A 26,106-nucleotide genomic window follows, 5' to 3' on the forward strand; every position below is an offset into this window, starting at 1 on the left:
AAGTGATGGCAAAATGAATGAGGCTGAGGGGCAGCACTCAGTTGAATGGTCATTGACTCAGACCAGCAGTGCCAAAGGTTTATATTTTATCAAGTTAATCTGGCTAACTTAACTGAGTTTGGCACTGGATGAAGGCTTAAGTTAAGATAGAGAAAATGATTTCCTACAAGGTGAGTGTTGTTAATTCACTAATGCTGCATGTGCTGATGTTACACAGTGGGTCAGATACTTGTGATAGAAGTTACCTGTGGATGTGATATCCTTATGGATCCCTTTGCAGTTTGATGTCCAACACGGTAGTCAGCGTGCAAAATTGGGCGCTGCTTCCATGTTGGTGTGCAAAGTACATGGAGGTGGGCTTGGGCAAGCAGTAGTGTGCTCAGCTTACCTTCAGTGCTGATTTTTATGCCTTTATTAACTCTCTGATCTATTATGTTAACGACTTGGGGCTTACACAGTTTTATTTATATATTTATAAAGAAGACATTTCAGCTCACCTTTCACCGGAATATGCCTGCATGATAAAATTCCTTTTGAACTCAATTGTGAATATGCAGCCTTTCTTTTTTCTTTCTTTCTTTAGAAAATTCCCAACGCGCTTTGGGCCAATCTGATCCGGGAACGTCTGTCAAACGTGGACTGCATCAAACAAGTAAGAATTGCTCCTCAGAGGACCGGTGGATAAGCACTTACACAACTCGTGCATGGTCGTTAGCATTCTGAGTCCTGAGCAGAGAAGGGAATGGGGGCAAATCTTTGGGGGCTCTGGAGTGGATTGCTTTCTTGAACATCAGCAGAGGGAGTTTGGAGCTTTATTAACAGGATAAAGGGGAGGATGAGAGTATGCATATGCTAATCTTTTAGCACTGAGATGATCAAAGGCTGAACAAGCGTTGCTTTGTTGATTGCCTGGGGCAACTGGCAGAGTTGAAGTGGACAAAACAGATAAACAGAAAATATATAAAAATCGATATGTTAAGGCTTAAACTCTTATTGAGGAAAAGAGGAGAAAGAGTCTAATGCTATTTGTTTCATTTGTCTTTCTTTCTTATTGTGTCTTTTCTCTTTTTGTGAGTAAATGCTGAATTTGAATATATTCTTCTCTAGGTAATAATTAATGTGTTTACTGTTAATTACACAAATAGGCAACTGCATAGATTTAGTTGTACCCACAGATGTGTGGCTTTCCTTCTCCCCATTCCACTCCCCAGTATGGAAGAGACCCTAAGTAGATGAATATTGGTTGAAATTAATGTCTTGACTTAACAAACGCAAAACCTCTTTGATGTGTTTCCTTTAAAATCTCAGGTGTTGTTATGGTTTATTGGCACCACAGACAGACCATTATAAAGGATTATTTGTAAGAGACAAATCTGTAAGGATAAAAATCTCTTTCTAAACAGTGCCAAAATAATACTGTGCATTATTTGATGTATTGTTGAGAGGAAAAAGCCCATTGTCCAAAGCAGGAGTTGCACTCAGGAAGGACTGAGCAACGTTTCCAGACAAACAGTACATGCGTTTAGAAGGGTTGTTGTCTCTTCATCTGTTGGTCATAGGCCAGCTGGTACTTCCCAGCCTTGCAGGGATGTGGCAAGCTCACAGCTGTACTGAAATGTGTTACTCCTCGACATCATCTTCTACCTTGTTGCTTTAATAAAGCAGGGCTAGTAATTAATATTTCATTGAAGTGTGAAAATTGCTTCTTGAAGTTGTTCCAGCATCACGTCCAAAAGAAACTGAACATGCTGAACCCTTATGTCCCATGTTTCTGAATCTGTAAAACTAGCAAGAAAAAAAGAAGCAAAACTATCAAGAACTCAAAATGTTGTTTTTTGCCCCTGCCTGTAAGTTTCTGCTTTTGAAACTCAGGTAGAGTAAATGGTTGCCATAAAGGTCTTATGCTGCAATGCAAAGTCAGTTATTTCAGCTTAGGCCACTGGTGGAGCTGTCTTTCACTGGACCTGCCTTGTGTAAGCTAGATCAGATGGTCAATTACAGCCTATGAACTGTGGAAAGGATAACTTGATCGGGATGGTAATGAATAGCTGGAAATGTAATCTCTTAAATTGTTCTTGCCTGGCAGGTTTGCCAGGGGACATCTGTCTGTGTCATATATCTGTTGCAGAAATATAGCTGTAGCAAAATAGGTGGCATGCTGCTCTCCTTCAGCAATGCCTTAAGACTAACAGTTGCTAAACTGTGACCTATCCCGTTAGATAATCCACTCTTTGTATGGGAATTGAATTTAAAATTCTGCCTGCTGGCCTTTAATGTTACTGAGAAATGTCATTAAGCTAAAGCAAAAGCCTGGCTTATCTGTGGGTTATAGTATTCTACCAGGTATGGATCCCACTGATGGTAGCGGGGCTGAATATCTGCAAATCTGGAGCAATGAGTTGAACCCTGCATTATAAAATTAGTCCAATATTTGCTTACATGGATAATTATTTAGATAATCTAAGCTGCTCTAAGTGGCTCTTATTTTAAGTACCAGGTCATGTAAAGTCCTGAGTGAGGTGACACAAAGGTTAAGATGCCAGCACGGTGTCCTGCCCACATTTTGCTCCGGTTCCTATCAGAACAACATGGAACTGGCAGCACTGGATGTGTTACAGGAGCAACAAAAGCAAAAACCTTTATTTCTAGTTTCCCTGGCATTCTGAAAGAATGAAATTCGTATTATTAGCCAAGGTTAAGATTTCAGCTAGTTTTAGGAAATAAGAATAACTGACTTCTTAAAGTAGTGATGGATATTAAAACCGTTTCATTTAATAGAGGGTAATCTATGATGGCTAAAACTTCCACGCATGTCTTCTCCATGGGAGTGGGGATCTGGGGATTTTAATTGCCATATTCTCCCTGTATGATTGGAAGTAATGCAGTGGATTTTGTTCTTCGTTGAGCAGATTTATGCTATCTCTCTCATAGCATGAGTCAGCTTTTTTTTACTGAAAATGTTAATAGATGAGGAGCTGGATGTTGGACACAGTACCACCAGCTGTTTGTTTTATTTCTCCTTGTGGTGTCATTGGGTTGGCATTAATTGCACAGCTTTCATCCCACTGACAGTAGGAATACAGGATTTTTTGTGCCATTGTTTTGACACTCACAGGTTTATAGATGTCACAGGCATTCTCTAAGGAGAACATTTTTATTGATCAACGGCTCTGCTGGAGACTGTTGTGTGTTCTTCTAATACAAATGTTGTTAGGACTGCGAGGGATCAGATGGGTAGGTCTTCCAGCACACACAGAAAACTTATTGCAAGCATTATGTTAGAACCTGGGACTTGGGAAGTTGATAGGAAGACTTTTCATCTTTCAGGGTTAGTACATGTTGGTTATAGCACCTCTGGCTGTTGTCTAACTCCCAGTGCTGGGGCTGAGGAGGGAAATCACAGAACTGGGGAAGGCTGGTGAGGAGATTGCTACATGATGAATTGATGTGAGCGAGCTGAGCAGCCTTAATCCTGCCTTAAACCACTTGGAAACTAAGCTTAGGCTGGTGATACACATGAATAGTGGCAGAATTACATCTGATTGGCATTAAATCAGAAAGGTGGCTGATAACTACCATTGAAAGGGAAAGAGAACAATGGCTACTGGTTCTTCTGATCTTTCCATGACAGATAAAGATAATCCTGTTGTTTCTGTGAAACTCCATACCAACACAGTGGAGGTCTATTTTTGTTTATTTATTTATTTATTTATTTTAAAGAACAGCGTGGCTTTTTTATAGCTTCATAGTTAACTAAAGCTACAGAAATACTTTGCATGTGGGAATGAGAGGTTTCTTCCTAGGGGAAAATTGGGTAAAGTTGGAGCTTCTTCCATCATCTGTACTCCTAATGCTGACAGGCTGCAGGAGCTGGGTTGGGAGTTTAGGATTCATCCTGGCAGAGCTATTACTGACATCATTTTGTTGCATTATTGTTTGTCCTCATTCTTCATATGGCAGAGAAAGATGAAGTACTTTTCCACAACGACTGATGATGATGTGGAGAATCTGCTGCACTGATCTGTTTTCCTAAGGGCAGAGCTGGTTGTGCCCTTTGGTTGCCTAAGATTTCTTTCAGAGGTGCCATGTAATTCAGCGTTACATCTGTATGACATCCCATTGCTGTTTTCATTATTCCAAGCCAGTTACAGCTTTGTCTCTTCTAAAACATTTTAAGGCTCTGCTGGTCAAATAACAAGAGAGAATTGAATATCTAGGTCATTATAATTGGGGTGGAAGGTGTGAAAGTATGTAGGCTTGGTCTTACAGCTGAGAGCAGTGTGCCAGTGAAGGAATGAGATCTACACTTCAGGATGACCTTGAGATTTGCCTTTACTCCAGATGCCTTAAATCTGGAGAGGAAAGTGGTGGCTTTGAGTGTACTTCCTTGTCACTGAATTTCAGTGTGGCGTGAGTCTCCAAGGAGTGCTTCACCTGGCATTAAGGCACCAGCAGAAAGCTGTATTTACAGCAGTCTTCATGGGAGAAAGGATGGAGGTTTGCAGCCTGTGACCACAGAGTAAGGCACAGTGGAATTACTCACTTTTAGCCTTTGTTCAACCCTTGATGTGATAAAGTGCAATCCGTGCTTGGATGTAAGGTTACTGCTATCAAGAACAAAAAATAGATGACTTCTTAAAGAAGCAAATTTACCATGTGAAGTTACTAATTACGCTTTAATGATAGTCAGGAGGGCAAAAAAAGACCAGTGTTTGCATAAAGCATGATAGGCATATTTTAAGTCAGGTCTTGCTCTGCTGTGTGTTGCTTCCTCTTGCTGGTTCCCAAGCCACACTCCTTTTTACTCCTTTTTTTTTTTTTAATATATTTTTTTTTATCTGTGACATCTGCTTGGAGCTTGTCCCTCCTGTGATACCATACTACTTGCAGCTGTTCAGACCTCCAGCTCTGAGCTGTGCATGGGGTGCCCTGAGCATACGGCCTTTTTGATGTGTGATAAAACAGAACCAAGCCACTGGGGGTATGGAGAGGGAATGCAGCAGAATATCAATAAACCTGTTCTGAACAAAGCTGCAGCTCTGTGGTGGAATAGACATTTCACTGAAGTGTCAAGTAGATGGATAATGTATTCTAATTAGGGACTGACTGGTACCCTGGAACTCAGAGACCTTTGCAAATAAGATCCAAAATGCTAACTATTTTTTGTAGCGTGTGTTTATTATGCATTTGTTTTATGCCTTGAAGTGTTTTTACCGCAGGAAGCTATTTGTTGAACTATGTTTTATTGCACTGCAAAAAAACTTTCATTTATAAAATTCCTTATTGCCAGCTTTAAGGACCTTTGAAATAAGCTTCAAGATGCTTCTATGCTCACACTGTTAAAAAATAGCCTTCTGTATTTACTGCCTGTTGCTCAGGAGTTGATTTTGAGCAGTAAGCTGCAGTGACACCACAAGCAATGGTTTTGTGGATATTTTTGTATTATTTTTGTATTTTTTTTCCCTTCTGTTTAGTTTCCAAAAGCATCACACTTGGAGTGAAGAAAATGAACCAGATTTGTAGGCTGTGTAAATAGGCAGAGATTTATTGGCTTCCAACCTCTGATGCCATTTCTCCCAAGAAGAGGATCTGGGCCTATACGTACACCATACAAACACAATATATTCAGAACTAGCACTGAAGTTCCTTGCACGCTGCTAGAAATACTGTGCAGCCTTGCCTCCTGCAAGTCCCAAGGGATAAATTGATTTCTTAGCACCTGTGTGACCTTAGGCAGCGGTTCATTCTAATTCGATAGAGCAAACACTGGGAGTGGCAAAAATGGCTCGTGGTTTCTTAAGGCTCTTATTTTCTACAGCTATCAGCAGGATGACATGTTCCTGAAACCAGGCTAATTAAAGAATTTGAAGTAGTCTACTCTATTTTCGTGTATAATTGGAATGTCCCAATTTCCTCTTACAGAAGTCATGGAGATATGTGAAAGTACTTCTAAAACCTTCGGACCCCATACTGGCAGAGCTTCAAATTTATGTGGGAGATGAGAATGATTGCTAGCTAATGCAATATTAAAGTGTCTTATTTCAGTACAAAGATGGCTTTCCCTTTTACTGTAGTATATGCAGTAGTATATGTAGTATTTGGGGGTGTGGGATGTAGTGACAAGGGCACATGGTTAAGGCACTGCCAAAAAAATCAGAGAAAGTCCCAAAAATTCAGCCTTGAGTCTGAGAAGTGATTACATCTCAAACACTGCATCACACAGAACTGGAGTGAGGCTGCTGCTCTTCTCTGCTGTTTTGCAGATCCGTAAATGTTTTTTTAAAGATGCTCAATCCAACATTTAGCTGCCTATAACAAGGACTTAAGGGAGCAAAAGGCTCTTTTTTCTTTTGCCTTTCTTTTGCTCTGTTGCTTCATTAGCTTTGGGAACGCCGGTTCCATTACTGTGAGTTTCCCTGTATAATTTAAGAAAATAATGAAAGCGTGCATGTTTTCCTCAGTGTTCTTGGCATTAAATCTGTCTTTAGATTTGTTTAGCCTCTTTTTTTATCCACAGTGTGGGTTGGTATCCTTTTGAATATTTCAAAACTGTAGAAATTGTTTTGGGGTTGTTTTTATTCAAGAGAGAAGTTTCCTTTTTTAAGCCAAGCATGGGCAGGAAAAAAAAAAACAAAGCAAGAAAACCATTTATGCTGCAAGACAAAAGTGCCCATTGCACTGTAGTCGTGGTTATAATGCGTGCCACTACACTGTGCTCCGTGTTTGTGTTCTTCTCTCATTGGCATCTGTAACAAATATTATGCTGTTGCAATAGAGAATGAGGCAATTCTTCTGCAAGTATCACTGATATTTTGTGCTGTTTTGGGGGTTTTTCTCTTCTAGCACCAATAAGGCTTTCATGGTTTTGTTCTATAGGGCTGGATCTTGGAAGGCTTTCCTGAAAATCAGGAGCAGGCACGGTTGCTGCAATCATCTGGCATCATTCCGAGGCATGTTGGTAAGCAGTGTGAGGCTTATGTGTGATTGCAACCAGCAGGTGAAAGCCTCCAGTGTTTTTCCCCAAACATCCTCAATACATTCAGGATCAAAATTGAAGACAACAGAGTCACCAGGCAGCCAAAGGATGTTTATGTGTAGTTCAGTTTCACTCAAAACCTTGAGCTAACCTGGAAATCTTGAAATCACGTCTTTCAATACACGAACCCTTGTCTTCCTAAATGTTAGATAGAAAATTCCAGCAAGTATCTCTGGGCAGCTGTATGTAACTTTGCTTCAGTACTAGGCACGGGTCTAAATTTTTTATGATTTCAATCTCTAGATCTCTAAATCAATCTCTAAATCTGTTTGGTGATTCTCAGATCAAAGCAATGTCCTCATCCCCTAAATACAAATTCATTCTTCTGCCAAATTAGAGAATACAAACTTAGCAAATTGCACTGCTCCAAATGAAAAAGGAGCATCGTGATTTTAAGCTTGATCTTTACCAGTGGGGGGTGAATTATAACTTGATTTGAGAGGAACCTTTCTTTACTGGAAAAGAGCTCATAAACAAGGCCTGTACAGCTGCCACCGCCATCTAGAACAGCCAGTAGTCCCATAGTCATGTAGTTAGAGAACCTACTTAGGATGTAAGAAATGATTGCTTGGAATACAGTGAGAAATGATAGATGTTCTGCTTGCCAGTGGATACTGAACTTAGCACAATGTTAGCAAACTCAAATTGTCACTTTGGATTTGATTTGGATGAGGTTTGACTGTTAATGAAGAGTTTGGAATCACTGCAATAGAGTCAGGCAAAAATGTTTAATGTCTGGTACTTGCATGTATTTTTAATATAGCTAATAACATTTGAAGTCAAGTTTTGCTCACAATTATATCTGTGCAACCACGACCTGAATGAGAATCTTAAAGCTCAGTCTGTCTAGTTAATCAAAAAGAAGATTGAGAGAAGATGAGATTTACAGTGTATGAGTACCTTAATAGGGAGAAAAGTGTTTGAAAGTGTTATTTGATACTGTGAAGAAACTCTTAGGAAGAACTGGTTTGAAACTTGTAATCAAATGCACTGAAAACAGTAATTAAATTACAACGTTTAACTGTGAGAGTGATGAGCTGAAAGCAACCCGGGGAACTGACAGATTCTCCATCTTTTGATGCTTTCTAATTAAGTTTGAACACTTTTCTGGGAGATTATCCAAAAGTAAGTTTCACTGGTTTCACTACCAGAATAGCTGGGTGTAAAGTAATTGCTTGTGGTGCAGAAGAGAATCAGTACTGGGTGATCCACGGGTGCTTGTCTATCCCAATTTCTGGATATAATGTAAGCGAGGAAGAGCATTGTTAATGGGTATGGATGGCTGGGATAACTGGTGCTCTTAGGTTATTATGATGATCTATTTTCTGCTATGCTGTTTAGGAGATGGAGGAAAACTCTGATTAAAGTGAAACTAATTATTTGCAGTAGAACATTGTTGAAAGAACGAGACAAGCGGAGACAAGTGCGTTTGAAATGCATTTACTCATCTTTAAAGCCAGAATATACTAACCAGCTACAAGAAATAAAACAAACAACTAACGAGAACTGCACTTCTTTTCTTTCTTTCTCTTCCTGCTGCTTTTTGGCGGGGGTCCAGTCGTGCTCTATGCTGCAGACACTGTGCTGATTGAGCGGAACAGTGGGAAGAGGCTCGATCCCCTCACTGAAGGTGCAGTGTTTGTTTCTTCCTGTTCTTGACTAGAAACTACGCTAGGAGAAGTCTTTTAATATATCCCTTAAAAAAACAAGTAGAAATCTATAATTGTAAATTTAAAATTTAGAGAGTTTGGAAAAAATGTGTTCATTTTATATTATTTTCTGTGCCAATAAAATATGGGAAAATGTAAAGCTCAATATTGATTTTGTAAATAGTAGAGTACGGCAGTACAGGAACATGAAGTTAGGTCTATCCATATGAATTTACGTCATGCATCTGTGTTGGATCCTGATTGTTTTCTGAGCTTCAGGCATGCTTTTGTGTGTCTTCCATTGAATGACTGTCATGTAGAGTTAGATCCACATCATCTCTCGAGTAGCTGTCAGTACAGGTAGCAAGGGCATTGCACAGGTTATTGCTTGTGCTACAATTTGAAGCTTAAACGTAGACCTTGATATTCTTCATGAAACCAGAGCTGAGCAGGACTGATGAAGTCATCCTATTAGCTCCTAATCACTGTCTAACTTCCAGAGGTGTACCATACGACCTTTGATTGGCCAAGTGACGTGGAGATACAGCAACGTTTGGTGAAACCAGATCTGTCTGAGGAGGAGATGTCAAAACAACTGCTGGAATACCATAGGAACTATCCCGGAGTGTTCCAGATCTACCAGAAAATTCTGAGATCAATCAATGCAGACCAGCCTTTTGTGGATGCCATATCACAAGGTAATTGTGCATCTATATGGCAAATGGTAGGCAATAAGCTATTCTCTGAAAGGTAGCTCCTAACTGTTTTAGGATTAAGATAAGTCAACACAGATGGCTCCCAGCTGAGTTGTGTTCTCTATTGCAGAGTTTGGGCTGTTCCAGATAATTATTTTCAGAGGACTGGGTAAATGCAGATAACCAGAAAGTCTTGTTTACACCCTCCTATCAGGGAGCAGCTTGCTCAGCACAGCGATTGTCAGTTACTTCTTTGAGGGTCACTTAAAGGCTGCACTGTGGCTCAGCTGCTGACCCCCAAAGGGCCGGTGCCTTCCACAGGTCTGATAATAAGCCGCAGGAGTAGCTGAAAGCTGGTAACATTTCATGATTTAAAAGCTCCTTGTGCTTGTAGCTTTTCTCTTTGACAATCCTTGTTTGCCTTTGCTTGACTGTAATGTAATCTGACTTCAAGTGTTGATACTTCAAGAAGAAAAGAGGGAAACTGCCAGAACGACCAACTGATAATGTACTTTGCAGCTGCCAGTCTGTAGATGATCTGTTATATCCCAGTAATTTTGCATCTCATAAAGGTCTTTTTTTTAACTGACAAGTGCAGCACTTTTAAGATAAACAAGCAGAAAGTTTATATTCTGAATTTACGCATTAATTACCTCTAAATTACTTAATTAAATTTAAAAGTTCATATCATAATTCATAAAGAATTCATGCCTTGAATTGTAAATAAAAATGTGAGTGCCTGAATATTAATTATTATTAATTAATAATGTAGTGAGATAAATTGAAAATTGGAATGAAAAAATCCTCTCTAGATCTTTTTTTCTGTAGTGCATCAAGCAGCCAGCTTTTTTTTGCTTTTTTTTTTTTTAAAGAATAATTAGATGTGGAGACTGTCTAGGGGATCATTACTCCTAATTAACTTGGTTATTTACTGCAAATTAAGCATCATTTGTAAGCAGGGTGCTTTGCCTGTAATGTTTGTGCTTTTCAATACACAGGGTTATGGAAAATGTTCAGAATAACTAGAGCACTCCTTGCTTAGCTGATACTGGGTTCTGCAGCTGGCAGACTTTGCTGCTGCCATTTTCCTCTTTGGTTTTGCTTCTGTGGTGGCTTTTCTTAAAGCATTTGTATCACTACAGAGAGAGATCTCAACAGTGTAGGGATTTTAATGGATTGTTTCATGCAACGATGATATTTTGCAATCTCCTGAATTTTAATGGAGGTAATGCTGGGATACGTGACATCACAACCAGCTGCATGTTGTAGTATCCTGGCACAGCTTGAAGTGCTGGAAGAAAAGATGTGTATGATTCTATGCGGTTGCAGTTGGGGGTAGTTTCTCAGTTTTCTTGATTCTCTAGGAATAGCAGAGTGGAAGCTTTCTTGAGCTGCTGCTTTATTAATTAGTCCATAATGATACCTACGTGTCTAGAGGAGGGTCCTTAGGAAAACTGTTAGTATGCAGCAGCATGTTAACAACAGTAATTCATACCTATCCTTAAGGAATTACTTATCCTTACTTAAATACTTATCCTGATGTTGTTCTTCTTCGATCCTTCTGTATTATTTTAATACAGAACCACAATTCATACAAATCCTAATGGCTGCCCTAATAAGATTCTATTTTATCGCGAGGACTCTTTAGTACCTAGGCTTATTGGGATTGGAGATGCCTGGGCTGTCACTTGACTGTATGCACTGCAGGTGCAGAGTAAATTGAAGAAGTGTGGGTGTGCTTATGCAGCTCTTAAACATGGATAGCAAGATGCAGTAGCGTGAAATTAAGCCTTTCTATGTGGATCTGTGATGCTGGAAAGCTCACATAGCTTATACTGCAGCTTTAGCTGCTCTCCTTAGCATTATTTTTGGCCAGAAAATGGGTGGAGAGAAAGATTCCTTGGCTGTGTACAAATACAACCCTAATTTGTCCTCACTGTGAAGTCAGCTTGTGCTATGGCATCGTGATGACTACCAGGTTCTGAGACTGTGGCAGAGTTCAGATCTCTGTAATTCAGCTACAGTTATACTCCGTGCATCCTGTGGTCCTTCCATGCTCTTGTAGTCTGTACATTGATATGACTGTAAATTCAAATATGCAGTACAAAATGTTGAATAAAGAATATCATCCAACACCCAGAACTGAGTCAGACAGAGGAGCTCAAATAGCCTTTACACGTTACGCAAGAATGATGGACAAAGAAAGAGAATTGTACTCAATTATGTGTTGTCAATGCCATATTGTGACACGATACATTACAAGTCTATGATAATGTAATTAGGAGTGTGTTAATCACAAACGATGCTCTGTAAATGTCATATTAATTTAACATCCTGAGTTTTTACAGTTAAATATTTGTTCAGAAACTGCAGAAAGTATTAAATGTAATTATCGCCCTCTATAATTTGCATGGTTAAAAAAAAGACTTCTGCTAAAAACAACATGATAAAAGAGCAATTATTAATTGAATCTGCTCTTTAAAATGATTCGATGTCTGCTGATGAAAGGAGGTACAGGAGCCTAATGATGGTAAGATTTCTAAAGTGCTTCTCGGTGTAAGTTGCTGACACAAGAGTTTTAGGAGAGTCTTGATTTGGGCTGGAATCTCTAGATGTTTCCGTGGTAAAATAAATGATGATGATGATGATTACAGCCTTCAAGGAAACAAACAACAACAAAAAAAAAAAGAGTGAAGTTAATGTTCATATTATGTGTATTTAAATAAGTAAGGTGTATAAACAACATTTCTTGCCTTTCTGTCCTATTTTAGCTCTTACCTATGTCCAAACCAAGCACCGATCAGCTGCCCCTTTTACTCCACGTATTCTCTTTTGTGGCCCCCCAGGCAGTGGGAAGAGCCTGCAGGCAGCACTAATAGCTCAGAAATACGGCATTGTCAACAGTAAGTTCTCAGTAAATATGCACTTTGCTCAATTCCTCCTTTCTGTCTTTTTGATCATTTATCTTCTGCTGTCTGTCTTTCTTACTCACACCTGGAATTTCTCTGCCCATTGCTATGGATGTCAAATTTTTGAGGGAACTGAAAAATATTTCAGTGTAGAAATATATACCAGTAGAACACACAGTCTGTGACAAACCAGCTCTAATGTTTTTTTAGTCATCATTTTTTATATCCTTTATATCAGTGCTTTTTCACATGTTGGATTCTTGTAGTGCTGTGAATTCTTCAGTGGATCGGGGATTGTGAGTGATAGCATTGCAGCTGCAGCTGTCTGACCAAATTTGGGGCATTTTTAAGATAGAATTTGCTCTGAAAATGGACATTTTCTTCCTTTTCTGTCAGAAAATTCAGTCTGAGGCTTGGCTAGTTCCTGGTTAACATGTTAGTGTTAAGGAGTGCTACAATACAGATACTCAGCAATGTGATGGGGTCAGTGTAATGTGTGTCCATATTCTATAGTATTTTATAATGCTGGAATAGCCATCAATTATTTTAAACAAATACCTGATGTTTAAAATTTGACAGCTGGTGATATCCTCTTGCTTAATTAAAATGCTGGTTTGTTTCATTAGTCTTCTTTCAGCATATACCAAACAACAAAGAAACAGAGCAGGATTAGGGAGGTAGTGGGGTTTTTTTTCAGGTTTGGCACCGTGTTTTCATCTAGGTCAAAATTTGCATTTTTTAAAATAACTGCTATGTAAAAGAGTTGCAGTTCTTTTTTACTAAATACCATTGCCACTGCTTCACCCATCCATTAAGTTTTATTGTAAAGTATGTTTTAAACAAAACGTTAAGAATTGCCTGTTTAAGACAGAAGACCACCATTTTTTCATCAAGTTGGTGGTGCTGCTGATGTGGGTGCCATTGATTTCAGGGCAGAGCTGATTTACTGTTGGTTGAAAGCTTGTGCAATAATGCACGCTGACTGTTATCTAGTATGTACCAAAAATGAAGTGGAATTAGGACATGCTGTGATATCACTTAACTTCTCCATACCTTGGTTCCCTCTCTGTAAAACAAGGCAACATGAGCTTATATGGGGCAACCAGACACAGTAACTCAGTAACTGGTCCAGAAGTGCTGTACAGTCCAAAGTAGCAGCATTTCATGTACTGCTGTCCTGAGTGGAACTTTAAATGAGCATCTCCTGGTGTTCTGTGTATTTGAAGTCAGTGATAATATTGCATTAGCACAGTTTTTAAGATATAATTCTTGCATGATCATTAAACGATCCAGGGAGTCACTTCCTTGAGCTGTGTATTATCCTGCGCCCCCAGCAGTGCGGCTCAGATGCTGTTCAGCAGGTGAAACTTTATTCACTAATTATAACTTTATAAGAAGTGAAAAACACTAGCAATCCCTTGAGTTACTATTTCAGTAACATATTTGATTAGTATCTTTCTCTCTGTTTTTAAGATGAACTTTGCCAAATGTATTCTTTTTTATTCAGTATTCTCCCCTGCTCAGTCTTTTTGCTTTTTCCTCTGCTTGGCCAAAAAGAAAATAATCCTAACAACAAACCCAAAGAACCTACAACTTTTATTTTATTCAGTGACCTTATTCCAGTATGCAGCTTCTGTGTTGTGCTTTTTCTTTTTTTTTTTTCCTTTGTTGCTTCCTTTTTAAAATTTAACCTCGTCTCTTTTTGTTCTTCCTTCCTCTTAGTTTGCTGTGGGCAACTGCTAAAGGAAACTGTTGCAGACAAGACAAAACTTGGAGAATTCGTTAAGCCTTACATTGACAGTGGATACCCAGGTAGGGCACCTTGTTGTCTCATTAATCGTAGTTACAAATTAATGGAAAATACATAAATGATGAGTGATTGTTTTTCTCTTGATCAGAGTCCATCTGGAGGCCATTTAATTCCATTCATTAGATGTGACTTACAGCAGTTAGAGTTTTAAGCTCCTCAATCTCTCCAAATAGCCCACCGTTCCAGTGACACTCAGTAGTTTTTGTTCATATTCCAAAAGCTGAATTCTATATTTTCTATCTCAAAATCAACATCAAAATTCTGATACAGATGTGCAATTTAACAATATTTAAAGTGCTTTCTAAAGCACTTTTTCCCCATTTCACTTTTATTCCAATTTCACTAAGATATTAATAAGGACTGCCTGCTTTTATATAGATAGATAATGACTTATAAAATGCTACTGTAGGTTCATCTAGATTCACACAAGCATTTTTAACTCAAAAATAAAGTTTCCGTGTACTTCATTTCTTATTAGCCTCTATGGTGGTAGGAGGGGTGTACCACAAAGAATATTTAAGTATATATTGCTTTTGGATGATGGTTCTGCAAGTGATTTCAGATAAATCATAAATACTGTAAGCTCCTTAGGGCAGCAGTTTAAACTTGCATGTTTGTTAGCTTTCTTGCACAAAGATAGTTCTCTGTGGTGGATATTAAAAATCAAAAAAAGATCTATAGTTCTAAAATATAAATTGCATTTCAGTATGGTTCGAGCATGTTTATTTTGCCAAATTACAGTGGCCTGGAAGAGGAATTTTTAGTCCTGTTTCTAGCAACAGGCCACCTGATTACCAATGAGATAAAATACAGGGGGAAGATCTTGCTGAAAATTAAGCAATCTCAGTTAAGTTCCGGTATTGAGAGAACTTGGAGCAAAAAGAGTCTTTGTCACCTTTTCTATCCTGTGGTGAGATGGAAAGCTTAGAAGTCTGTCTCTTTTTTTTTTATTATTATTATTTTTTGCACAATAGTTTAATTCTGTGACTGAATTACATAGATCTGAAATGTGAGCCTATAAAATTAACTGACGTTCCCTTGATACCATATGAAGAGATTCAGTACTTCCCTAAGCATTTAAAAAAGACCTTTGGCAGCCTGCAGCTTTGGGTATTCTATCCCTCCATCAAGCCACAAGGTAATATATTTTAACTCTAAACTGCCTTGTGGATTAATGGCTCATGGCTGCCCTTTCTAGGAGAGAACTTTGTGATTTAGAGATCCAACTAACCAGAATGCCTGTTTAACCCACAGGCAAGTGTTCTTAGCCTTCATTATTTGCAATGTATCCAAGGTCTTAAGTATGGAAATAGTCTGTGTATGTGTAGTCTGACAGACTCTGGACCCGTGCCTGTTTGATGATATCCTTTAATTTCAGAATCTTACTTTCACTTTTTTTCTCATCCCTATGGAGTGAACTCTATAGGAGCATTCAAGGCCAAGTTTGATGGTGTCCTGGGCGACCTGATTGAGTGGGTGGCAACCCTCCCTGTGGCAGGGATTGGGTCTGCGTGGGCTGTAAGATTCCTTCCAACCCAAACCAACCTGTGATTTCTATGATGATTCTATGTGGGGGGAGACTGCCAGGAACAACTTTCTCTCTAGATTCCAGTTATGTCTGGGATTGGAGGCTGGATGACCTGTCTATTCAAAGATAAGTCCTATAAGAGCTTTCTTTACTGTGTGTATTTTATAAACTTCATCTTAACCATTAAAGTTCCTTAAGGGGGATATCAAAAGCATTCCCGAGAGAGTAAAATAATTGCACACATTGTAGAGTTTTGTCTTAAAAATAAGCATATCCTTAGTCCAAGGGAACCCCTTTTATTTCAGGAACACACAGCTGAAGTGGTGATCAATTTCTTCCTCCAAATTAGAAATTATTTCAGATTAAGACAAATTATTTAATATAATACATGAGGATAGAACTATATAGTGCTTTTGAATGTTAATGGGAATCATAACTGTATTTCAGTGTATCGTGCTAAAAAAAATCTCATCTCTTTTTGCTCTGCATGCACATATATTTTATTTAGTTGGACACACTACAAAATTAATGGATGAATAAAAATAAATATTATATAGCAATACCAGAAATAATAACTTCTGTCACTTTGCTAATCCTCCTCTCCTAGGGATAACAAAGAATGAATTTACATTCGTAAACACTAACAGGAATTCATTAATGCCCTCACAAGAGCCTTGGAGAAAATGAAAGAACATAGGATACAGAGAAGGAAAGATGGGCTGCAGAGTCACAAACAGGTTAATATGAGGGAAAGATTCTTGTGCTATTAGTGACTACATTCCATTTCAAGAAAATGACATTTTTATAGAGTTAGTTTAGCCAGTAACAGTAAATGAGGACAAATATGGACTTCCACAGTGTTATAAATGTGAAAACAATTAAAACTTGAAAATGTTCAGTATGTTTCTAGTTACAACACAAGTAAGCTTGGTGTTCCATTTGGACATGGAATCATGGGTGTGATTGCATCACAGAATAACCCGGAAACAAAAACAGTCCAAGAGAAATGTGATACTCAAATCATTGCTAGTCAAAATCAAACCAGTGCCATAAAATCCTGAGGCATGCCTCATATATTCTTAAAATGCTTGCCATGGGGACTGATCTCAGTGTGGTTTCCTTTCTTTTGGACCAACTGATTGCATACAATTAGTCAGTCAAGATACGCCAATAGAATAGGTCATGGTGTAATAAAAAGGCTGAAAAAATAGCTTATTCAAATCTAACTCATTATGGAGTTACTGAGGCTGTCCGCTGTCTATTCTGTTCTAGTTCTGGATGACTAACTCAGATCTCTTCTTGTTTTCAGGATTCACAAACATTCCTTGTTATTGTTTCTTTCCTGTGCTGCTGCTTCATGTATACTACATGTATTTCAAGAACAGCTCAAACAATTCTGTTATTCATCCCAGAAGGCAGCTCAGTGCATTCCCATTTTCAGTGTTTTCTGGTGTTTGTTTTCTCATGAAGAGCGTAGCTCTTGTTTTCTCAAACTTCTCAGGTTTTTGTATGGTGATTTATTTTGCTTAATGAAGGTTGCATCCTCATTTTTGAACCTGCTAATCTTTTAATTCCCAGAACACTCTTGCCTGTGCTAGATATTTTTATACGTGTTTTCAGTTAAAAGTTCAGCAACCAGACTGCCTTCTTTATGTCAAAAACACGGATTTATTCTTTGGACAACTCATCTGAAATGTGCTTGTTTTTCCTTTAGTACATTGTGGTTTTCTCTAAATGCTGTGCAATTATTGCTAAATATACCCTGGGCAGAAAATGACCAGCCTCAAATCTGATTTCAGTTTCCTGGTCCCTATCTCCTGTTAGCTTAAATCTTGGTCAGGAAAGCTGAATTTAGCACTTACTGTTTGCTTGGTTGGGATGGGAAGACTAACACATGTGGGATGAGAGCTAAAAACAAAAGCTAAGGAGCTTTTGTTGGGTTGGTCTTTCCCTTCTGGTATTTCAGGGCAGATGTGGACAAATAATGCATGTATAGGCAGCCCATTCACAGACTCTTCTGGCTTGATGAAGACCTTGAAGGCCATTGTGCAGGATTTGTTGATTCAGATTGCTGTAATTCTGAGGACTATTCTGCATCTTAGTAATGAAAATAGCAACAGAATTTTGGCAAGAAAAAGAAAGGCCATCAGTCAGTTGAAATTTGTTTACTGTTCTGTATCTGTTCAGTTTTATATGTCATTGTGGTAAAATAGCATGGAGTGATCACTGTTAGTTAATGTGCTTGCAAGGCTGCAATAAATGGAGCCAGGTAAAATGAAACGGCAGGAAAACAGCACGAAAAGCAGGAAAAAAAACAACAACCCTGAAGCAGAAAGATTCTGCTTTTCAGCTGGGAGAACTTCTATTAGTTTGGGTAATGTTGTTGTTTTTTCCCACCAAAATGAGCATTCAGGTGGTAAAGGAATTCGTGGAAGACAAATAACATCGCACCGTGTGCAGCCTGTTAGGATCGAACGCACACAATCCACGTTGGTGTTTTTCCTCTTCCTTTTTCAAGTAGTAATAAACGAAGCTGTCCCCAATGACAGTCTTTGCGTGGGGGGCACAATCTGGGATTCCTTAATTTCTCCTCTTTTCTAATAACAACCATTACCGCAAAAACGATGATTTCCCCCCTTATTTTCAATCTGAATGGATTGAAAGGGGTGCTTTTTTTGGTGCCACCTCTGAAAGTCCCCTGGTGACAGTGATCACAGTCTCCCTGAAAGCACTTGTGGTGTTGTTGGTTTTTGTTGCTGTTGTTGGTTTTTTTATTGACATCAAATTAATATTCTCACCGCTAAGTGCCAAGCACAGGTTTGACAATAGAGCAGCTTCCTCTTTGTTTAAAAACTTGCAAAGAGTTTCGGAGTTGAAAGGCTGAGTAAATCCTTCTATCTGAGGAGGTAAGCTTCGTGTTATTTCTTGTTTTTAGCAGCGCTGTACTGGCGAGCTGCAAGCTGTCTGAACATCGGAGAGAGACCCTTTGGGAGCTCCATTGGTTTTCAGCAAGTCTTTGCATGCAGTGTGTTTGTACTAGCTGAAGACAGCGCATGGCTCTCTAAATAATTTACAAGTTGATTAATAGACTCACATGGGTATAATTAGAAGAGGGAGAGACAGCAGCTACAGTAACGGGTACAGTGCTTGGGGGAACTAGAGACTTTATTTTTTTTTAAGAAACTTTCTAGGGTGCTGGGCGTTTGAAGATAAGTTGGGAAGAGCTCAGTGCCTCTTCTCTTTTGAAGTGGAAATAGGACAGTTTGAATCCGTCGAGTTTAATTTTTCACAAGCTTTAGGGGCCCTGCAGTGCAACTCCCTTTTTATTATTGAAAAAAAAACTCTCCATTTTTCTTTCATTTTTCACACACACACACACACACGGGTGCACACAGAGTCCAAACAGTACCTAATAAACAAATCGATTTCCTATTTTATTCAAGTTCATTTTCTAACAAGGGCGTGCATTCATTGATAGGCGCATCTCAGTCACACGTACACCTTATAAAGTTATGGAGGTATTTATGAATACACCCTCCTTTAATTTATGCATTTTTAAGAAACCCTCACCTCTGTTTGACAATGCTTTTGAAGTAGCTCCGTTTTTCAAGTCAAACTTTTGACTTCTCCTCTGGGACCCCTACAAAGGTTGTTTTTTTTTATGGAAAATAGGTAGCAGCCTTTTTTCCTACTAGGAAAAAATTGGTGGTCAGGAGGACAAAAATATATCTATTTATTTATTTTTTTTCTGGTTTAGGTGTCTGTATTTTAATAACAGATGGAAGGTCATAGAATAGGAAGCTTCACATAGGGCACATGAACAGTAATAAGCTGTCGTCTCCTTTTTTGATTTCAACTTTTGTTCTTTAATATGTTGAATCACCATGATGTGATAAATTAGAGCCATCCCCTATTTCCTGTGTATGGAAACTGCAATATATTGATTTACTCCTGCACAACGTGCTAACGGTACAAACCTCTGCATGTGGTTACCAGATATGCCAGGTGACACTGGGGAGACCTGGGTACAAAGGTATTCTTTAATGCAGCCCCATTTGGGATTAAGAAAAACAAACAATAGGGAAAACCAATAACAAAACAGACCACACCACCATGAAACAAACAAACAGAACCTAACACACAAAAACAGGAAAGCAGATTGGAAGCAGTCTGAGGAGTCTGTGATTTTAGAGGCTCTTGATGACAGTGGATATGGCTCTGCCCATATGAGTATTGCCATCCTCATGGGTTTGCAGCAGCGTTCACCGTTGTCCTCATCACCAAAGTATCAATAGGTGCCTTCGTTCTCAGAGATACTGCTGGGGTTGGTGGGTTTGCATGAGGGTGGGGTTAAAGCCCTTTGTACATGACAAGGGATCAGATGCCCACAGTCGCCCTTTTGAATCACTGGAGAATGCTGTGAACCCTCCTGGATTGGAAGGAAGCTGTGGCCATCCTGGGCCTTGTGCTTATCAGGGCTTTTAAACAGCAAAGCAGAATATCGATTCCAAGCACTAATCTTTTGTTTATTTGGATCTCTATTGCTAACGGTCGTTCTTAGAAAACATAGAAATAAATTCTTTATTTTCTTCCTGGCTGCTCTTCTTGCAGCACCAGCTGCTGGGGGAAAAGCTTGAATTGTTTTGTTCTGTTGTTTGCAGTTTGGGATGGAGAAATCACAGTATTTTTATAAGATAAGTGGAGGGGAATGCACATTGGCAGCACCCCTTTTTAGGATCTTTGGAGTTTATCATCAGATTCTAGCTTTGGCTGTGCTTTACCGGGAGCTGTGTGTATAGAAACACTTCATTATGACAGGCAAAATATTAAATAGCTCTTCTGAATCACTTTATATTTTGGAAACGTGACGTTCATTCATTTCTGCCTCACTGTAAGGTGGTGTGAAGTGCCGGTCTGATGGTTTGTGGGGCTGAGAGACCCTGAATGCAGACAGAGGGTGGGGGGAGCAGCCAGGGGAACGGGGCTGGCACCAAGCATCTCTGCTGGGGGATGACAGACCCCTTAGCATCCTCCTTATCATCGTATGGTGAAATCTATATTTGGTGTAGAAAGCCAAGGTGTTTTTCACCACAGCTGTCAGAGTGAAATTTTTCTTATTATTAATTTCATATTGTCAGTGTTTAATAAAAAGGGGTTTTATAGCCCAAATTCTTATCACAAGACCTGTGATCTTCAGTAGAGCTGTTGTAGAAATAAGGAAGAGATAAGGGGCTTTGTTGATTACCTTGGAAATGATGCATTACCTGGGTGAGAACTGTGCTTGCTGTCTGACATTTAGCTGTATTCTCTCTGCAGAAACAAGAAGCAGTGGTGCAAATACACCATTTCCTGCTAGTTTTAGAAACCTACAAGTTAGAAACATCCCTTTGAGGCAATTCAGAACAGCTTTTATCTTGCAGGTGGTAAACTGAGGCAGAAGACCTAAATCAGCTCGAGCCGTGCTGCAATCAGCGTGTGTTTGGGGATGGGAACCCAGGTGTGTGGATGTGACCTCGTTGTCAGCCCACTAGATCATCCCAGGGCTCGCTGATGGCTTCTGCCATTAGGCAAATGCGCAGAGATGCTCGAAAACATCACGGGGACTATTTTTAGAGGAGAAAAGCTTTATTTGTTGTTGGCGAGGTGGATGCTGAACTTGGGCTGAATTTCCATTGCTAAACAGAAGGTGCCACTGGCAGGTAAAGCAGCACAGGGCTGAGTGCTTCCCCCGTCCCCGGCTGTGAGCAGGGGTAGATCTCTGCCTCGGTAACTGAGAAAGAACGATGTGCTTCTTTCACTTCATCATATGATTTTGAAGGTCTGAATTTGTCACACATCATCTGGGATCTGATTGATGGTTTGGGGTTGTACCTGCTTTAAAAATGTTGTTGTTGCTTGTCTTTAATATGGTAAATTTTTATTCAATGACAACAAACCTTTGCGGTTGGGGGAGGAGGAGGGGAAGGAAGCTCTACTATGATAGAAGAGAGAAAAAAAGCTCTAAAATGCGGCTGTTTTATTGTATTAAAATAATTCCTACAGCCCCGCTATTGAGTTCCGATGGCCGCGGCCGGCAGGTGGCGCTACACAACCGGCCGTAAGAGCGCTGTCCTCCCCGCGTGGTGCTGACCCGGAGCCGGTCGGACTCTGCACATCGCCACCCGCTGTAGGGATCGTTGGTTCCATCCAACTGTTCGCTATGAGATGAGTGAAAATCTCAGCGACTCATGTGAGTCGCTACGGGTATCGTTATTAATTTGGGGGCAATCTGAGGATCTTAATGTGGGTGAGAAAATGGAGAGCTTCAGTGAAAGGGCGAAATAAAATTACCTAATGTGAATAATGCGGAGTTTATAGAGCAGTAAAATAAGCAAATTGCATGCTTTGCTAATTTTAGGATTGACACCACAATCTGGGAAAGCAGCCTTTGGCAGTAGCTTCTACTCAGGGCAAGATGTTAACTGTCAGGTACTGGGATCGAGCCTCGGGCGTCTGAATTAGCAGTGAAAGTCTTCTGCTAAAAAAATATCTCTGAGTGAAGTATAAAGGGCAAATGGACAGTATTGTCAAAAGGACCTTAAAGTTTTTACAGTGCAAAGCTGACAGAATTTATGCCTGCAAATTCATTTATGCCCTCCTTAAAATCAAGGGTTTATAGCATTGGAGAAGCGAGTCAATACCCCTCAGACGTCTGTTTTAAAGAGAAATAGGTGGAGGAGGAATGCATTTAAATATGATAATTGTATAGCTTGGAGCACTGACAGCACTGAAGCTATTGGAGAATAATGCCCTGTAAGCTCTCAAGCACTGTTTTTTGCCTCTCAGACTGTGCCTTTAATGTTCCGTTACTTTTGTCTTGAGCAGATGGTATGATTTTGTCAACTGATTGCCTGATAGGGTTTTCTATTAGTCCTGCAGATCTATGGGTTGGGTCAGAGCTAATAGGCCACACTCCTGTGAGTTTCATGAGAATGTGCTTTTCATGCAAAGTACCTTTTACCTGGGAAAACCTTTGAAGCTCTGGGAAGTAAATTTATTTTTTAATGGTCTGCTGGAAGGTGCTGATTGACAGTCACGGAGACAGGAGCTCTCCAGGTGTCCATGCAGCAGTTCCAGCACAAACAGCAGCGCTTCCAGCTTCTGTTCCTGGGCCGTGCCTGCCCTTACCCTGGGGCTGCTTAGGGTCACAGCCAGATGTGTGGTCTAGACCATTAACACAGCTGAAACAGGCTGAGAGATAAAGGGGACATGCTGTGTGCTATTGACGTTAGGCAAAAATATAATTCATTTGTGCATACGCTTCCATATGAAGCTGATTGTGGCCCAGTTCTGCTGCATGTGCCATTTTAGAGGCTCACCGAGCCCCTGCCCCCACTGCTCTCAGCATAGGGTACCATTAGAGCTCTGAAGAATTACTTCTGAGGGTGGGTTTTACTCCTGTACCTTAATTTCGCTCCTTAATAGAGATGTGCTTCCAACTGCCTAGTCTGGATATCTCTTTGTAGCAAACTGTAATTTTTACAAGAAACTTATCTTTGGACTTCTCTAATGATAAAGTAAAATCTCTCTAGAGCCTCATTCCCCCAACTTTCAGAGTTGGAAACTCGCACAAGCTTATGTTGAAAAGGAATTGATTATTCAAAGCTCTCGTGCTTCATAATCTACTTAAAACATGTAGATTGACTGCCTCATCAGAAAAGCTGTAGACTCTACTTTGCTATATAGCCCTCTGGGTCATGTGCTAAAGGCCAGGAGACCTATGGCTAGTTGCTTACAGGCTGCGTGCCACTCCAATTACAGGTTATTAATTTCCCTTGCATTCCAGAGACAGTTCCACATGAGTGAAAAGGAATACCATGCTGCAGCGTTCTTCATTACTTACTGCACAGCAAAATACTGATTTCTTTCTCCCCTCCTCCCCTTTTTTTTTTTGTTTCTCTGGCCCGTGGAAGATGTTTTACAGTTTTAATGCAGCCGTTTTAAGTGTGACTGTTTCTGTTCAAGGGCAGCTGATGTACTTTGTAATGCCATTGAACAGCCAACAAGCTATGTTCCCCCATTGTGTTGAAGTGATAGGTATGTTTGCTAATCAAGAGGAGAGCAGAGCTTGCTGTCTGACTTGTTTATGTTTTATTTCTTGCCATCTAGCTTTAGAAGGAGGCACAGAAGTATGTAAGCATCTATATTATTCAGTGATATATAGATGTACGTGAGTATACAAGCAATGTGGAGAGTATTGCTGATCTCATCAGTCATCACCAAAATTAGCAAGCTATCAGGGTTACCATGTAATCCCCAGTACTCCTTGAGAGAGTCACCAACCTGATGTATTGTTGGCTGTACTGTTAATTAATTGTTACTTCAACCCATTAGATCTTTTTGCCTCTTGTGTTGGCTTCAGTATTTTTTTCAAAAGCAGTCACAAAATGGGAGGATTTTGATCCTCGGGCTTCATGGAAAGCTTATGGGATCATAAAGATGAGATAAAGAGATGCTGCCTGGTTCCCATCACAGTTGCATTTTAACTGCTTGTAGGCTGTGGTGTTTCTCCTCCCCTTGTGCAGGATGGAAGCAGTTTGACCCCTGGAACTGGAGAATCTCTAAAGATGTGCCAGCAGCCCAAAATCAGAGTGCACCCACTTTTGTTCCTGTGCCATTCCCAGGGCTCCAAGTGCTTGCCCTGATTCCCTGGGGTTCATCTCACAGGGAATGTGGGATCGTGCAGAATCCAACCTTAGCATGGATTTCTGCTTGGCTTTGGAGGTCTCATTCAGCTCCCTCGCACATCCATCTTTAAGCATTTTGCACATGTCTCAAAAATGGCATGTTTTGGCATCTTTGTACATCCATTCCAGCAGGAATCACAATAAAACAACATGTATCAAGACAGAAAGTTTAGTGTCACAGCCAGAAATTCACAAGTACTGGGAAAACTCCACCCATCTTTGCATGGGAATACATTTCCAGATAAGAGAAGGTGGGGTTTTGTTCTTGTTTTCCTTCTGGGATATGTTGGTTTTGCATTAGATCGTGTAACCCGGAGGGCGGGGAGAAGAGCTGACCTGCAAACAGCTCTGCAATGCTGCTGCTACCCCCAGTGCCAACCTGCAGTTCAGCTCTTGGGTAGCTAGATAGGTAACATCTGCTTAATAACATTCCTGCCTGCTGTTAGCTCTATCAGTCCCATTTTTAATGCAATGCCATGTTTTGCACTGTCATTTTACCCCCTGTCAAGCAACTGGTAACGATTTTATTCCATTCCTTTTTATTCCTTTTAGCAGCTGGAGAATGGAACTCTGTATCTTGTTGGGCTTTTTTGGTTGGTTGGTTGTGTTGTCTTTTGTTTCTAATAATGTGAAGCGAGTACCTTTGGTTCACACACTAATCTGTTTTGTAATTAATTCCCGGTGGTTTTCCTCCATTTTTGATTTCTGAGTGCAATGCTATAAACTCAGTAATTTGGTTACTTAAAGGAGAGGTGATGAATTTCATGACAGAGGTAGAAGTCTTTAGGAAATATTAAATTTCAGGGAGCAAATGGATTCTATTACTGTAGTTTAAAACCAGCTCGTAGCCAGGGTATAAATGTGCACTGACAATAATATACTCCTCTAAAACACAGGCGTGTTGCTGTCACTTAGTCCTAAAGCGAATTGCATTGTCAGAAATCTGACACATACACCTTCCTACAAAAAACTTGTTGTATTTCTGTATGCAGATGTGATGGCAGGGCGAGTATCAAAACATCGGCATCCCACCATGTGGATTTATGTCACGTTTTTTATTGCCTGTTTCCAGTAGAGGCAACAGTGTATTAGACATAGTGCACAAATGGAGAGGAGAGTCTCTCCCTGCTTCTTGCAGATCACTTTGGCTGCTTTTGGGGATGCAGCTTGAGGTGGTTTTGCTGCCTTTTCTTTGTAGTTATTTGACAAGAATCCCAACACAATGCAAGGTCTCCTGAAACTGAAGTTATGGTTGTTGAAGCTGGTTACTTAATTCTCCAGTCCATGTTTGTTGCTTTAAAATGGTACAAATATTTACTGTAAAGATATTTTACTTTCTGCAGTCTGCTATGCAGGACCCCTCCTGTGTATGATTACCTAGCATTTAAAAAGCTACACGGTGACTGTAAGCCCAGCCAGACTCTTGCAGTTATTACTCTCTTGCCTGAAAGATAAATAATAACAGAGGAAAGAGAACTTCCATCTCTAAAATTAGAGTCATCGGTGCTGTAACCACAGTAGTTGAAATACGTTTTGGAAGTGTATTTTTGGTTGTAAAAGCTTCAAGCCTTTGGGCAAAATGGAGAAGCAGCACATCCAGGCTGCTATTGCAGAGCCATTATCATCCCCAAAGTTAAATGCTGAGTGCTACAGACATTTTTTTCCTTTCCTGATTTTAGGATCAGGTCATTATTTTTGCATTTTTATAAGATTATGTCACACTCTTCATCGTGACATCATCCCAATATGGCTG

General features: G+C 39.8%; 1 protein-coding gene across 21 annotated transcripts in view; it reads left to right on the forward strand.

Moving 5' to 3' along the window:
- AK8 (adenylate kinase 8) overlaps positions 1–26,106 on the forward strand; it is a 72,034-nt gene that overhangs the window by 12,699 nt on the left and 33,229 nt on the right. For 18 of the 21 annotated variants that reach the window (XM_085521241.1, XM_085521240.1, XM_015879182.3 and 15 more), the window contains 6 exons: positions 584–652; positions 6,877–6,958; positions 8,595–8,666; positions 9,186–9,383; positions 12,152–12,283; positions 14,012–14,101. In XM_085521241.1, the coding sequence (XP_085377367.1) occupies positions 584–652; positions 6,877–6,958; positions 8,595–8,666; positions 9,186–9,383; positions 12,152–12,283; positions 14,012–14,101 (643 nt within the window). Of the gene's footprint in view, positions 1–583; positions 653–6,876; positions 6,959–8,594; positions 8,667–9,185; positions 9,384–12,151; positions 12,284–14,011; positions 14,102–15,513; positions 16,889–16,936; positions 19,352–21,047; positions 21,089–26,106 lie in introns of those variants that run through there. The other 3 variants (XM_085521255.1, XM_085521249.1, XM_085521254.1) reach the window with 3 other exon arrangements.

Source organism: Coturnix japonica, chromosome 21 (assembly GCF_054131305.1).
Source record: "Coturnix japonica strain WE chromosome 21, WE-NBRP24, whole genome shotgun sequence".
Taxonomy (NCBI): domain Eukaryota; kingdom Metazoa; phylum Chordata; class Aves; order Galliformes; family Phasianidae; genus Coturnix; species Coturnix japonica.